The sequence below is a fragment of the Oxyura jamaicensis genome, chromosome Z (genome assembly GCF_011077185.1).
Source record: "Oxyura jamaicensis isolate SHBP4307 breed ruddy duck chromosome Z, BPBGC_Ojam_1.0, whole genome shotgun sequence".
In the NCBI taxonomy this organism is placed as follows: Eukaryota; Metazoa; Chordata; class Aves; order Anseriformes; family Anatidae; genus Oxyura; species Oxyura jamaicensis.
Window position 1 is genome coordinate 24,169,768 of NC_048926.1, and position 14,652 is coordinate 24,184,419.

General features: G+C 43.5%; 1 protein-coding gene across 1 annotated transcript in view; it reads left to right on the forward strand.

Annotated features, from left to right (window-relative positions):
• The window catches only part of SERINC5 (serine incorporator 5), a 40,142-nt gene extending 27,204 nt beyond the window's left edge, over positions 1–12,938 (forward strand). The window contains exons 8-12 of the mRNA XM_035311007.1: positions 1,043–1,169; positions 2,818–2,884; positions 5,329–5,368; positions 6,024–6,171; positions 6,469–12,938. Coding sequence (XP_035166898.1) covers positions 1,043–1,169; positions 2,818–2,884; positions 5,329–5,368; positions 6,024–6,171; positions 6,469–6,616 — 530 coding nt within the window. The 3' untranslated portion in view covers positions 6,617–12,938. The remainder of the gene's footprint in view (positions 1–1,042; positions 1,170–2,817; positions 2,885–5,328; positions 5,369–6,023; positions 6,172–6,468) is intronic.
• Positions 12,939–14,652: the final 1,714 nt, after the last annotated feature.

Here is a 14,652-nt window from a genome sequence, read left to right on the forward strand (position 1 = left end):
TTGATGCCAGACTTAGCTGAAAGGCCTGCCTAGCTGCTGTATCCCTTGGTGGGACATAGCTGGGGGATTCTGCGTGTCTCTTGCCAAGGTGTTCCCTAAAGGCTTGTCTTCCCTTCTTTGCTCCTGGCATTACGTTGTCCCTGTCGTCTGCTGATAACGCTGTTTATGCAGTCCTATATAGTACCAGGTCAGGGGACTGATTTCAAGTTTATTTTTAACCTGGGTGTAGCCTTGGCTGTATTTTGCCCTCTGGCCCTCCAAACAGTTATACTGCCCCAATGGGGATACAGTGGAAGGAAAGAGGCGATGGGAACACAGTTTGCTTTGAGTGGTGTTGGCATGAAAATCTCTTGATTTGAGATAAGGTGCAGCTGGAATAAGCCCCTTTGGGGTGATGCTAGGCTACTACTCTACTTTGGATCAAAGCAGATGCCAAAAGTTCAGACACATCTTGGACCATTGAGGACTAAATTGGTTTCATTTCAGGAACCTAGAAGTAATATTTGCTTAAATGTTAAAGTAAAATCTTGCCTGCAACCAATGCATCTCTTTGTGTTTGGTCTTCTGTATATATCTGAGAGCAGGACAGCTACATGCTGCTGCTTTTCTCTGACTGTTAATTTCATAGCTGTCCTCAAAGCACAACTGCAATCCAAGAAATTTATAATGTCAGGTGTGTACTATCTCAGTTTTTTATGACTTTGTAGTCTTGCCTGAAGGGCTGGGAAACTTCCAGCTTTTTATTTCTTAGTTCACAAGACAGTCTTTTTCCTTGTTTGTCAGCTCTAGTCACATAAGGAGCTCTAGTACCCTACTGAGTTGCAGTGTTTTCCCCAAAAGACAGGATCTGCCAGGTCAGATTTATAGAATTTATTCTGTGTGACTTTTCTAAAAGATAGATGGAAACAACTGAAGTGTATCTACCCAGTGTCTGAAGTAATAAAACTATTTTCCTGAATATCTTTACTCTGAACAGTCCTTTGAAATGCATTGAAATGAGTACTGATAACTGTTATTTTCATTTTATTTTTGTTTTGTGAAGTCCTGGATGAAAACAATCAGAACATTACAATCTGTGTACCTGAATTTAGCCAAGGCCTGCATAGAGATGAAAACCTGGTTACGGGTCTGGGTACTACCATTCTCTTTGGCTGCATTTTGTACTCTTGGTAAGTCTGGGGATCTGCACTTACCTTGCTGTAAATGCAATGTCATCTAACTAATGAAGGCTTATAGCAGTTCTCAAGCAGACAAAGTAATGGTGAGAAATAGAACTGAGCTGGAAGGTTCCTATTCTCCTTAATTTCAGAATGGTTGGATGCTCTAGCCATAAATGTCCGACAAGATAATATAACTTCTGAAACAAATATTTCATTGAATTAAAATCAATAGAGCAATTCACATCTAAAGGTGGAGGGAGAAAGTTTCCAGCTGTCCATGAAGGCAAACAGTCTGCAGGAGCTTTGATTCTGCACTTAATCTTCTCTTTAAGAATAACTCCATGCAGTTAAGTCCATCTAAAAAAGGTATCTGAAGTTTCTGTAATGTCTGGGCAGAGGACACTGTCACTTTTTCTGCTGTCTTTGAGACAAGAACAACAACAACAACAACAACAAAAAGAACTTGTTGGGAGGGATTATGCCTTCCTTTGAACAATTGATAAGTGCAGGACTAGTATAAAGATTTACCATCAACATCTTGCTCTAAAATCTGTCCATGCCTATACAGTTACATTGCTCACTGTGTATAAATGCAGCTTGCATCAATGAATTAAGCCATACACCGCAGGGGGGCGGAACAATTGCTGATCATAAATACATGATGTATCACTGTTTTGACTGCGTGGGTTGTCAGGAAACAGTACTGCCTGTCTGTTGCACGTATTTGAGCAGGTTCTGCTCTGAGTCCATCTCAGAGCTGATGTACTGGGACTCTGTAATAATTCTGAAGTGAATATGAGAGGTTTTCTGAAGAGGTAGCACGATGTCTCTTCTGCCATCAAATACGGATATTTGTTCCATTTAGTTCATTTATCAAATATTGAATTGGCTGCACAGATCTAGTTCACAACAGAACAGCATTTCCAATGTAACAGGAGGGTGTTTGGGGAATGCGGATGACTTTCAGGTAGCATGCTGGAGCGGTGCACCATTTATCTGAGGAGGTGAGGGCCATGAAGGGGAATGTTCTGACCTATTGCTTACTAAGGATGAGTGTGTACAGCAAAGCATAACACACATCTCTTTGTGGGTAATGGGAAATTTTCTTTACGCATCCTGAGAGGGGAAGGCTGGATGGCTAAGAAATATTTCTAATCAGAAGAAACTAGGAAGGATTTTCCCCAGACAGTTACAGTCATGCAGGAAGGTGATTTTCTGCGACTGGAATGCTGACAATAGCGGTTGGTAAACTACTTCTGAAAACTGACTCCTGCCAGTGACAGGTTTCTTCTCTGGCAAAGCCTTTAGAGAATGCCGAGCTAAATTGATGGCTGTGAAGTTAATATAAAAGCATTGGTTATGCACAGCAGGGGAGATCTCATCTGAAATGCAAATTGGAGTGCTGAGCTGTTTGCTGGTGTCTGCTGGTGATGAATTCACCACTTTTCAGAAGCAACCTACTTTTAAGGTTGTCCGAGTTGGTCGGTGGCTTTCTGTCAGGCTGGTTTATACTTACGCAGAAGAAACTTTTCACATGCTTAGTACATGATGCTTAAGCGTGGGAGTAGACTACTTAGGTTTCCTGTGGTGGTGAAAAATCACCCTTCTAGGCTTATACTTATGCCAATGTTCTTACTCGATCTTCTTTTGCTCCTAGTTTGACCTCAACAACACGTGCAAGCTCTGAAGCATTGAGGGGAATATATGCAGCACCTGAAACCGAAGTAAGTCCTTGCTTCCTCCCACACGATTTCCGTGCAGACTTTCTTGTGTGCTTTCCTTGCTGTTGTTTTCATGGCCAGCTAATCTGTAATTACGTAAAAACAAAAGGTTGTTAGCACACATGCTACTTGCCCCTGGGTCTGGAATTGACAGAATATTTTTCCACACTGGCCTTTCTGCAGCTCTTGCTGGTCCTGTGGCAGTGCCATTATGCAAGAGCAGCAAATTATTTCAGTACAGTTTACACAGCATTGTATAAACTTCCTGTAAATCTCCTGCTCCTCATAAACTCATGTCCTCTCATTCAAAGAAAAAATCTGCTGGACACTAAGAAGCTATCTAGATAAAGAAGTTCTTGAACTTTTTAGATCCTGGTTGCTTTTGGTTTTGCAGGAACATAACAAGCACTTATGATCCCCAGATCATCTTATTTTTATTTTTGCACATAAGTATTTCATTTCTTTTAAGGTACAATTACATGTCAAGTTTTATTTTTGTGTGCTTCATCAGCACAATTCTTTACCTGCCTGTTTATTTGGCCTACTTATCCAAGCAATACCCAGAAATACTGGGAAAGAATGTGTTTTTTTTTCTTGCTGTAGTAGTGTCACACATTGAGAGTGTATTTGTGGGTGGAGGATGGATCTGCAGTCCCGGCTCACTTTTTACTGATGTTACTTGCACCTGCAGTTTGATTAAGGACTGAAAAATTGAAGTTAAAAGTTTAAGTGTTTGTGAGAATCCAAAAATGCAGAAACATATAATGAGGAACTTGCTGTTTGTAGCAGCTGGACAGGAGGAAGGAAAATGCATTTAGCTTTAGGAGCATTTCAGGTCCTGCAGGAGCTTCTTACTTCTGGAAAAAGCACACAAGCCGTGGCTTCGTAGCCATCACCCTATGGCTTCATGGCTGATGTGTGCCCTTCTGCAGGAGGAGCACAAGCTGGGTGAGCTGCTGGATGTGTCCCGTTTGCTGGGAAGGTCTAGCTCTTCTCCTGCAGCACTTGCCAATGGGGTTATTTCTGCACCATTTGGTTTTAAAGAGCAGTACAAGAGCTACTGGATGTAAATGTAAAGAAATGACTGGCAAAGAGCAACTAATTGCATTCTGATTGTTTTCTCTGTAATAAAGGGCCTTTGTCTTCCCAAACATGAATATAAACATAATTTAGCAGTTGCTTGTGGTATACAGAAAGTCTTTCAGTGTCCATGCTGAAGACAGTTAAGCGTGATGAAGGGCTAGTTGTATGTGTGCCAGCATTGCTATTAGCATCAGCATGTGTGCAAGGACTTAATTTCTGAAAAATGCAACTAATTAAAAGGTTTGAGGGAACCCAGGACTCGCTTCAGAATCTTAATACAGCCAAAGGAAAACTCAGGCTAACAGTGTTAGGTGAGGCTTAGCATAACAGTGGAAAGAGCATGTTAATCCACTGAGATACAGAATAAGAGCTTTCCTTAAACTCTAAAGACAGTCTCTTAAAAAAAAAAAAAAAGTGAACTTTTTGGCTTTTCATGAATTTATGAACCCAGTGAATACATGTAATCAATCATAGGTACACAGGGTGAAAACTAGTTTGTTTCTGCTGGAAACTGTAAAGACTTAATATGTGATTTTTGGAGTTCATTGTCTTTATCAGATCACCAAAAAAAAGTAAATCCTGGAGTAGAATTTTATCAGAACAAATGATGTTGATGACACAGTACAGAACATACTGACTCGTACAGTGGTCTGGTGCAGAAATGCACCTAGTTATATATTTATTATACTGTCTGCACCGTTTCCATTTACATTACCACTCAACACAAGGAGTGTCTGACCCTTCAGCAATTTCAGCTTTCCCTTTTCTATCAGTTAAAAACCAATAATCTTAATTTAAGTGAAACAGTATAAACCACTCTCTGCTTGTACTCATTCTAGCTCCATTTCAGCAAAACCTTGACAAGATAAGTACATTTCAGACTTAGATGTTTATTGCTCTGATTCCCAACCCATGCAGTAGAGTTTTGCAAGTTCCTTGTATCTTCGTTTCAGTGGAGTATTTATTTAAAAAGCACTTAGATGCAAGTCTGAAGAGGTTAGTAATTCCCCTGTGAATTACTAACGTGCAACCACTTTATTGTAGCTTTTCCACCATTTTGTCATAAATTGTATGAACTGTAACACTACCAGTACTTGACCTTGAATCATATAAAATGAATAGAGTAGTTCTTAAAGAATGGTTAATTTGCTCCAACTCTTACTGAGTAGGTTTTTCCAAAGCTTAGAAACTGCTGTTAGAACAATTTGGCAAATCCTAATTTGAGGTTTGTGCTGGTTGGAAATACAAACCAGACTTTGCTAAATTAGTGCCTGTAACTTAGGCATAACAAGGCCTTCTTCACCAGCTCTTCTGCTTCTTTGCTCTTGCACAGACTCTTACCCTTCCTGTTGTTTATTCCACAGGTAGCTCGTTGCTGCTTTTGCTGTGTGCCTGATGGAGATGGTAATTACATTTGCACTATACAGTTTATATAGCTAGTGGCTTCCAGACCAAACCAAAGAGAGTTAAGGACACAGCCACAGGCAAAGCTTCTTGTATCGTCTTGTTCTGTAGTGTTCTGAAGCAGCTGAAGTACTCAACGTTAGACTAGGGAAGAAAGTAAGAGATGTAACAATACTGTTTTAAAACAATGGGCAAGTTAATAATTCCTTAAAGGGTGTCTTGTTAATGCAACATACAAGGAGTAATCTCTGTTCTTTGTATGCTTATGGGTGTGACCAGCTGTGGGATTTTTGGCTCAGCAGTGCTACAGTTCAGGAGGGAGTGTCCTGTTTGCAGATCTGGTACAATCAGGAATATCAACCTGGACTTTCCAGGAGAATATCCTACAGGTAGAGCAATATAAATGGCTCAAATGCTCAAAAAGCAGCCAGTTGACCAGGAACATGATGCAGTGCAGTGTTTCAGTGGCATTACTGGTTGTTTTACTGAAGGGTTAGGTTCAAGCCCTGAGGGCTAGAAAATATTTGAGTATTGCTCTGTATTATGCTTTTCTGAATCACACTGTAGACATTTTGCTCTGTTCTTCATGATGCCAGCTGCTGTTTTCAGTTCTCATGAAATTTGCAAAAATTTTCTTGTTTCCTGTCTCTTACAGCTGATGCTGAAGAGCACACTGAAAAAAGGGGAGGCCAGACCGTGATTTACGATGAGAAGAAAGGCACAGTGTACAGCTATGCTTACTTCCACTTTGTTTTCTTCCTGGCTTCACTCTATGTAATGATGACAGTAACCCACTGGTTCCAGTAAGTGCATTTCTTTTAAAGCTGAGAAACTAATGTCTCTTGCATTGAGAGGAGATATCTGAATGGGAATGCCTGCCAATAGTGTGTCTCCTCTCCTAAGAAAGAAGCTGGGAAAGAAGAGGTGAGTCTCTCTTGGGGTATTTTTGAGCAAGGTCTTGCTCTACAAATAGTAGCTCTCCTCTACTTCATGACTGGGATAACCTAGTTGAAGTCTGTGACCCACCTGGAAAAAAACAGGGGATGCTACAATTTGAGATATGAAAGGTGAATTTATTGCATGTTTTTTTCCTTTAACAGTTATGAAAGTGCTCAAATTGAAAAATTCTTCACCGGAACCTGGTCCATCTTCTGGATTAAGATGGTCTCCTGCTGGGTTTGTGTCTTTCTATATTTATGGACTCTTATTGCTCCACTGTGTTGCCCGACCAGACAGTTCTCAGTATGAACACTCAGAAGATCCTTCTGCATATTTACTTTTTTTTTTTTCCTGTTACAAATAAAGTACAGCAGTCACTTTGTAATGAGGAGAAACCTATTGCCCAGTTACCACAATATACCAGGTATTAACTTTTTAGTCAGACTAAAATGACTGAAGACATATTTTAACCTCTTTTAATTGTCAGGAACAAGTGTTGCCCAGGGGGATAAATCTGTTCCAAAACTTTGTAACACTCGTCTATAGTATAGAAAATTTGGTTGTTGCATAAACTGGAATAGGTGAAATACTTTTCAAATAACTGACAATCTTTCTCTTACTTCATTGGCAAGAACAGAAAAAAATACTGTGCAGATGTATCTTCTTGCTGTGAATGTTGAAAATCTTCTAGCAAAATGCATTCCTTTTTATACTCTTTTATTATTCGTGTCTTTAACAATGATAATTTGGATTGCTGTTTTGTACAGCCTATAATTCTTGTACCAGATATTTTTTCCAGAAAGATACCTAAATACTTCTGTAGAAATAGAGAATATGCAAGAATTTGACTGCCAAAGCATCTTCTAAATTTTTTTTAAATATTAAATATATTTTAAGTTATTGTATACCTAGACTGAGAAGGGAATGTACCATTGATAATAGAGTATTTATCCTATTTTAACTTAAACAGACACCTAAATATTTTAAGTAATTCAGAATTGGTCTAGTTGTTAACAAAAGGAGAGTGTTACAGATTCTTAAATGATGCTTTGCCAGATTAAGATTAGTAACTGTAAAGTTTGTGTACTGTATGGGGATTTAATATGGTACATTCTTTATTCAGAATGTTTGCTGTTGATAAAATGCTAATTACAGGAGTGCTGCCAGTTTCTGTTAGCTGAGCACTCCACTTTTAAAGTCACTTTTCTACCCTGCTGTCTCAGCCTGTTCCTAAAAATCTCCCAGGGTCTTCAGTTCTGTTTCTATTGCTAATTTGATAATATTTAAAATGCAGTGGTAGTCAGAAAAAGGACTACAGTGTATTGTCTTCCTTTTCTGCCTGTATGTTGGTTGGAAGGTGTTCTTCCTAACTGCTATAATTTTATACCCTTGGTTGATGTTTGTTTTGCTGTTGGAATGGGAGACAGACAACTGATTAATTCATGGAGACTGAACTTCTTTTGGAGAACTTCTGCTCCAGACAGCAGGGTAAGCAGTCAGGAAAGCAAAACCAGAAAACACAAGTGTGACAGCAGCTGCCTTAGTGCAAATGACTGACTTGACAATATTAAGCCCTATTACATCGCTTTTGTTTGCTTCAATCAGATGATTTGGTGGCAGAACAACAGCTCAGCTGCTCTAAGTGCTGAATAAGTTTGAACCCACTTCAGTTATTTACATTCCAGTGGGAAAAAATTATGACTTACATTAGTCCCAGAGTCTTTCTCTTCTCTCTCAATCTGTGTATATATATACATACAATGTGAAATGTGCAGGATATAAACAAAACCAACCAATTTAGCAGGGTTTTTTTTGTTGGTTCTTTTTTTTATATGGTTGAGCCTTAAATCCTCACTCAAGGCTTTCTACAAAACAAAAGCACAACACAGAGGTCAATGAGATGGCCAAAGTATTTGCATGCCTTATTGGTTCTGTTGCAATAACTGATAGCTAAGGCACACATGCTGAGTCATCCTAAAGGGCAACAAATCTCAGCTCTGCTCCTGTTTCCTTTGACACTTTTAGCTGACATCTTGCTGTGGTATCCTAGGGCTTCTGTCCAGCTTGGAACTTGCTAAGAGTGTGACCCTCCCAACTCCATGGACTCTTACCTTGAGCAAAATCCACAGCTTTGCAGTCCTTCATACTTATATTACCTACCCCAGTGATCAGGACTCAAAATACCTCTGGTATGAAGTCTGAGGAAACGAGGAGTCTGCTCAGAGTTGATCCCATTGCTCTTCTCCTTATTTTCACCTAGGGAAAAAAAAAAAAAAGCAGTTGAAGCTTATCTTTAATGTTGAGTTAGAAGTGCAACCAGTAGCTCTGGAGGTGGTGGCAGGCTTTTGTCATTGCTTTTGCTTATGCTCTGAGATCCTGGTCTAATCAAGAGCTCTGCCAACATGGGATCCATCAGTATCTCCTCGTGCATTTGGAGCCTAGCCACGTAGATGCTGCTGCAGCAGGAAGGCCTTTGTTAATGCATTTGCAATCAGGAAGCGTTTATCTGCCCCATCTCCAAGATAAGAGCTTATGGGCTGTGCAGTGATGAGGAACAGTTGTCTCATCTGACTGGCAGCAGTTGTCCGACAAACTGTCTTGATGCAGAGCTACAACTGTGAGCTGCAACTGAGATAGCCCAGCTCCTTGCCTCTTGCGTGGTGAATGTGAACGCTGATCCCTAACGGATAGAGGCTCCTAGGAGTGGCCTTCTCACAACATGTATGCTGTGGTATGAGAAACCAAGCATATTGTATTAAAATTAGCGTTGGTTTTTATAGCAGAACAATCTGGGAAGGGAGCTCCACAGAAGAAGGCATGTACGACATCTTATGTGTTTACAAAAATGTTTATTTTTGGTAGGTAACATCTTCCTACACAAAGACTCGACGTACCTCCTTGTGCTCATTTTTTTGTAGTTTGTATTTAGGGAAATAGGTTTTGCACAGAGGAAACAGGGTTGTAAGAGGAAAATCCACAGAGAGGCCTGAGTCTGTTCTTCCTGCACAGCACTTGTCTTGCTGAGTTGTTCCTTCATCCTTCCCGTCCACCAGCTACTGACCCTAGATGTCTGCAGGTATGCACAGGGTTGGAATTCGGCGGTGCCTGACTATGCTGCCTCTTACGCTTCTGAGCAAAGCTCACACTGTGGGAGATGACCCAGACAATTATGAAGACCTGTCTGTCCATGCTGAGACCCCAGGTACAGCTGTGGGTCTCCGGGCCTTTCTTAGGAACTGATAATCGCTGGCACCTGGTGCACAAAGCCTCTAGCTCCTGGCTAGGCAAATCCTACAGCCTTAGCATTTGTTGTGAAATCTGTACTGTGAACTTCCCACATGCAACTACTTAATACAAATCACGGGCTAGTGTCTAAGATGCCAATGCCCAGAACATACGCTGTGAACAGTTCACACAAACGGGCTTTTATAATCTTTTTAACAAGTGCCTTTGGACCTCCTGCCATGAGAGCTAGTAATTCAGGTGGCACTGGAACTGGAAAACCTGGGCTGAGCCCATGACTCGGTGCTGCTGCCTTGGACCCGACACCGGCGCGTACAGGGTGCGGTGATGACCTGTGGTGCGTGTGGAAGACCAAACAGTTGTGCTTGGCAAACCCCTGGAGTGGGACCGATTTCAGATGTTACAGTGCAGTGGAAGGCGAACTGGGAAAACTGACAGCCTGATGGTTTTGTGAGTAAATGAGTAGCTGTTGCTGACACTCACAGTCAGCTGTCGGACTTTCTCCCCCCGTACTGAAAGGGCAGGTTGTTCTGCTCGAGGCAGTGCGGTGTCTCCCGCACCGACACATGCCTTGTGCCGTGGCTGTACTTCGAGTTTGTTCCCAGAAATAGGACAGCAGCGCAGCACTCCTGGCTCCCGCTGTTCTCAAACTGTGTGAAGTGAGGAAACTGCTGTTCTAAAGACAGGAAGGCCAGAGAACATGTCCTGTGCTACGTTTCCTCTAGTTAAACTCAAACGTGAGATAATGCCATTGTTTAGGGGACCTTTGGAGGAATGGTCCAGGTTGGCAGAAGTTAGTTCTGCTGGGAAAATGGAGAAGCATACTGCCATTTTCCTACTTTTCCAAATTTGCCAGCAGAAGGATGGTTATGTGGAACCTCGTTGCTGCGCTGCTGCCTGAGGCTGGGACAGTTTTACTTGTGAGGGCAAGCTGGGGCTGAAATTGTGACTGGTTCTTCTGTGGGATAACTCAGAGAGCGAGTCCCTGAATCCAGACAGCCGGACTAGCAAGTGAGGCCACAAAACCTTATGAAAAACATGCAGAAAGCAGCTGGAGACGTCTGTCTGCTGCTTGCCACCCCGCTCCTTGCAGCATGCAGCTGCCCTTGTGGCTGGATGCTCTGTGATGATCACAGGCCAGAGCTCCGTGTTTCTGATGCTTCTCGCTCTGTCCTTCGGGCGTTTCCTTTGGGGATGAAAAAGCTCATCCTTACCCTGAGCTGGTGAATCCTGGCTAGGTTTGGGCCGCTTTTGTCTGAAACGGGTAATGGAGCGTTGCTGATGTAGGCGTAGTCCAGAGAGAGGGCCCACCCCTCGCGGAACCGCGGTCGCTGCGTGTCTATTTATTTATTTATTTAGTGTTTTAGCACCTTTCCGCCAGCCTTGGCGCGCTTTGGCATTGTGAGCTATGCAGGTGTAACTGCTTCAGCAGCCGCTGGCGCAGCATTTTCTGGGCCGGGGCATTGCTGGGAACGGAGCAACCATTGCAGTGCGGGGCCGGGAGGGGAGCTGGCTTCTCACGATGCTCAGGCTTTGACCGATGCGCCAGGAGCTGGGGACCTCAAGGTACCGCTGCCGTAACCTGGGCTAACAGTACACAGCGTCACTGGGATCTCTGAACAAATAGGTAACAAAATAATTCACTGGCTGGTTTTAAAACATGCTATAGGGAACTTATGCTATGAACCATCATGCTTTTCTCCTAACTGAGCTGGTGAAGCAAAATACTCCAAGACTGTACATATGTGGCTAAATGAGCGAGATTATCTGCAATTAAAAAATAATCCTTGTCTTTCCTTCAGGGCTTTGACGCAGTCTCTTCCATGCAGGCTTACCTTTCTCTTCCTGAGTCTGTTCTTTGAGGGCTCTGTGAGCCTGCTTAACTCCTGCTCTGCTGCCTGCAGCTGGGATGTGGTCAGTGCTAGAGACAAGCTGATTTCTTTGCCAGCTTCTGCCGATTCTTGCCTTTCTGTAAGAGGACAACCTGCAGTGTTGAAGCAAAGTCCAGGATCGTAGTTTCATACAGAGATCAGCTTTCCTCTGTGAAACATGCATCTTTGTTTTCCTGAGGCGGCCTGCAAGGTCTGGTGGGAGGAAGACACGTAACCAGGGCAGTGGAGCCTCGCTTTGTGCTTCCAGCTTTGTAAGCAGCAGTCTGAACCCAGGGTTGTGTCTGACTGTACAAGGGAATGCCGGGGTCAAGTGCTTAGGACGCGTGGGCTTTTTGTGCTCTTAACAGGACACGTGGCTTGGGAACTGGTGCGTCTGCGTCTTCAACATCCCCAGGGCAAAGTGCACGAGTGTCCCTGGGGGGATGCATGTACACGGCACAGTGCCTGGGGTGGCGGCCTGGGGCTCTGGGTCAGGAGGCCATCGCGTTGCCATCTTCTTTCTAAGCCCAGGAGAAACTCTCTAGGTTTCAAAAATCCACTTGTTGTGTTTTTTTTCCTTCCACCAACCCTGGTTTGGAATCATTCCACCTCTGTTCAACAATACTGTTTTTTTTAAAAAAACCTTCAGACTTAATCTCGAGCACGAAGCAGACCGGCTGCCCCCGCCTGCCAGTCTCGCACAGCTCGCAGCACGGCAGCGCCCGGCCGCTGGCACAGACGCCTGCAGAGCTGCAGCTCTCAGCCCCGACACCGCTCCCGCAGCCCGCGGCTGCCAGGGCCCGCCGTAGTCAGAGCCGCGGGTGCACAGCAGGGCTGTGTCTCTGCCAAAGAAGTCTCGGTCCGAAGCCAAGGAAAATTTGGGAAAGCTATAGGAAAATAATGTGCCGTTACTCATACCTTAGCTTTATTTTTCCTCTTACTGATACGTGTCCAGGTGCTTAGATGTCGTTGGACATCCACACAGACTTAAAGCGAGGAAAACCGATGTTCAGAGAAAACTTTTCAACTTGCATTATGCAAGCTGAGAAGATGCTCACAAGGAACATATGGTTCGTTGTCTGTTTTTATTTACCAGAAATGAGTGGTGTTTAGTCTCGTGTATACCATGTTTGAAAACTGGATGCAAACTAGGGAAAATGTAAACACTTTCTTAATGGTGAAGGGTTTTAAATTAGTCCTTTTCAAGGTTCTTAATATCTCAAGGGAACTCTGGTGTGTATGTGTGGTTTTGTTTTATTAATCTATAGCTAAGCAAAGTGGAGGTTTGCTAGTTTATTTAACATTTTTGTGAGTGTTGTGACCCGTATAACTGTAACGCTTTGACTTTTAAGGAGTGGTAGACCAGAATTCTCAGAACTAAATTGTAAAACAGCGTTTGCCTTTTTAAAGCATGTTAATGGTTTTTATGGACACTTCCTTTTGTATACTGAGTGAATGTATTGTTATAGGTTTAATGTTTAATGGACCAATAAATAAAGTTTTTCTTACATTTGAAATGAAGTGCTGTGATATGTAAAATCTGAGAAGAGTTCACCTTTGGTGGGATGCGAGGCTGGCGTGCCACAGCCCCAGCACCCTGAACACCAGAGCGCTTTGCTTGCAGCTGCTGCTCCGACGGCACAGGCGGCAGGGGTGAGGAGGATCTGTGTGCTCGGCTGTGAAGATGAGGGACTGCAACGTCTTGGCTTGCCAAAGGCCGCACATGAAGCTCTGTTTTTGCTGTACAATAGTGCAGAAAGAAGTGGTGGTGGTCGTGGTTAAGGGCTTATGCCCAGGGCGTGCAGACTGATGGACACAAGACAGCAGGAGGGATTCCTGAGCCCTGAATATCACCTCGCAGCAAGTCTTCATGTGCAAGAGCTGGGCTCTGCAGTTCCTGAATCTGGGGGCCACTCAGCACTTGCTGTGCCAAGACAGCAGACTCGTGAGCTCTGGCATCCTGAGGGGATGGGTCAGGGTCCCTGAAACCAGAACATATGGGACGAGAGTCCCCCAGCCCGTGGGGGACAGCTTGGCTGTGGCGTGGGCTCAGGGAGCAAGCTCCCAGGTGGCAAGCTGGTGCAGAAGGGTCAGGGCACTCCCTGCTGTAGCCGGGGAGCAGCTGCTCTGTGCCCACCGGGCAGCCGTGTGCTGCCTCACCTGCTTCTGCCCGGGGTGCCCCCAGACCACTCAGACAGGACACCTGCCTGGGGAAGGTGCTACAGCTGGGAAAACACAAATGCAGGACAGGGAGGATACAACTTTTTGTCGTGGTCTGTGCTCTATTCTAAGGGACTGTTACTGCAGTTACAGGCTGTGTACAGCTAGAAGAGGGTGGGTCACAAGCCTCTGATACCATCGTAAACCTTAAGGGTGTTTCCATTGTAGTGAGAACAGGAACCTCCTTTTTTTGCAACTGATCAATTTACCTCAGTATTTCCCAACCTATTTTTGCACTGGGCAGCAGCCATGGATGTTCACTTTCTCAGCGCTACTTGAGATTTTTAAAACCCTCACCGTGAACCTCCCTTGCCTCGTTTTATTTATTTATTTCTCCATAGGCTGAAGTACTGCTTACGCTTGTCCTTTTGAAAAGCATTTTTTTCCATAGCCTGCAGTATCCTCTTCAGCTGTCCTTGGAGCTTGTCCTCTCTCTTCCTTCCCTAGCTCCATTTGGAAAAGCATGTGGCAGAAGTGCATGTGGTGTCCAACCTTACTGCCCAACTTGTGTTCTTTTGGGCTTTTTATTTTCCAGGCCTTTCCTAATGGTTGCCAGTGCTTGATGCAATGTTTGTTTCTTTGTGGGTTTTGTTTGTTTAAGTTAATGATTTAGTGCAGTAAGATTGCTGTACTTACTGAGAAAGCTTGGCTCAGGGCTGGGGCAGGGAATGGGCAGCAGACCCATGCCTGGCTTTGTGTGTGTGAGTTAGAATCCTCCACTGTGGAGAGTTCTGTGTTTATCTTCCTTTCTTTTTTTTTTTTTTTTTTTTTTTTTTTTTTCCTTAAAGTTTCAAACAAATCTTGCACTGTGTAAGAGCTGACTACAAGTCCCTTCATTCAGTGATTTTTATTTTTTTTTTAAACAGGATGGGATGCTGTACTCCTAAGTTTCTGGGGGTGGGAGGGTAGGGAGGTCTAACAGGTCTTTCAGGAAATCGCATAGCATCATTTAGGTTGGAAAAGACCTCCAAGATCATCTGGTCCAACCATCCCCCTACCACCAATGTCACC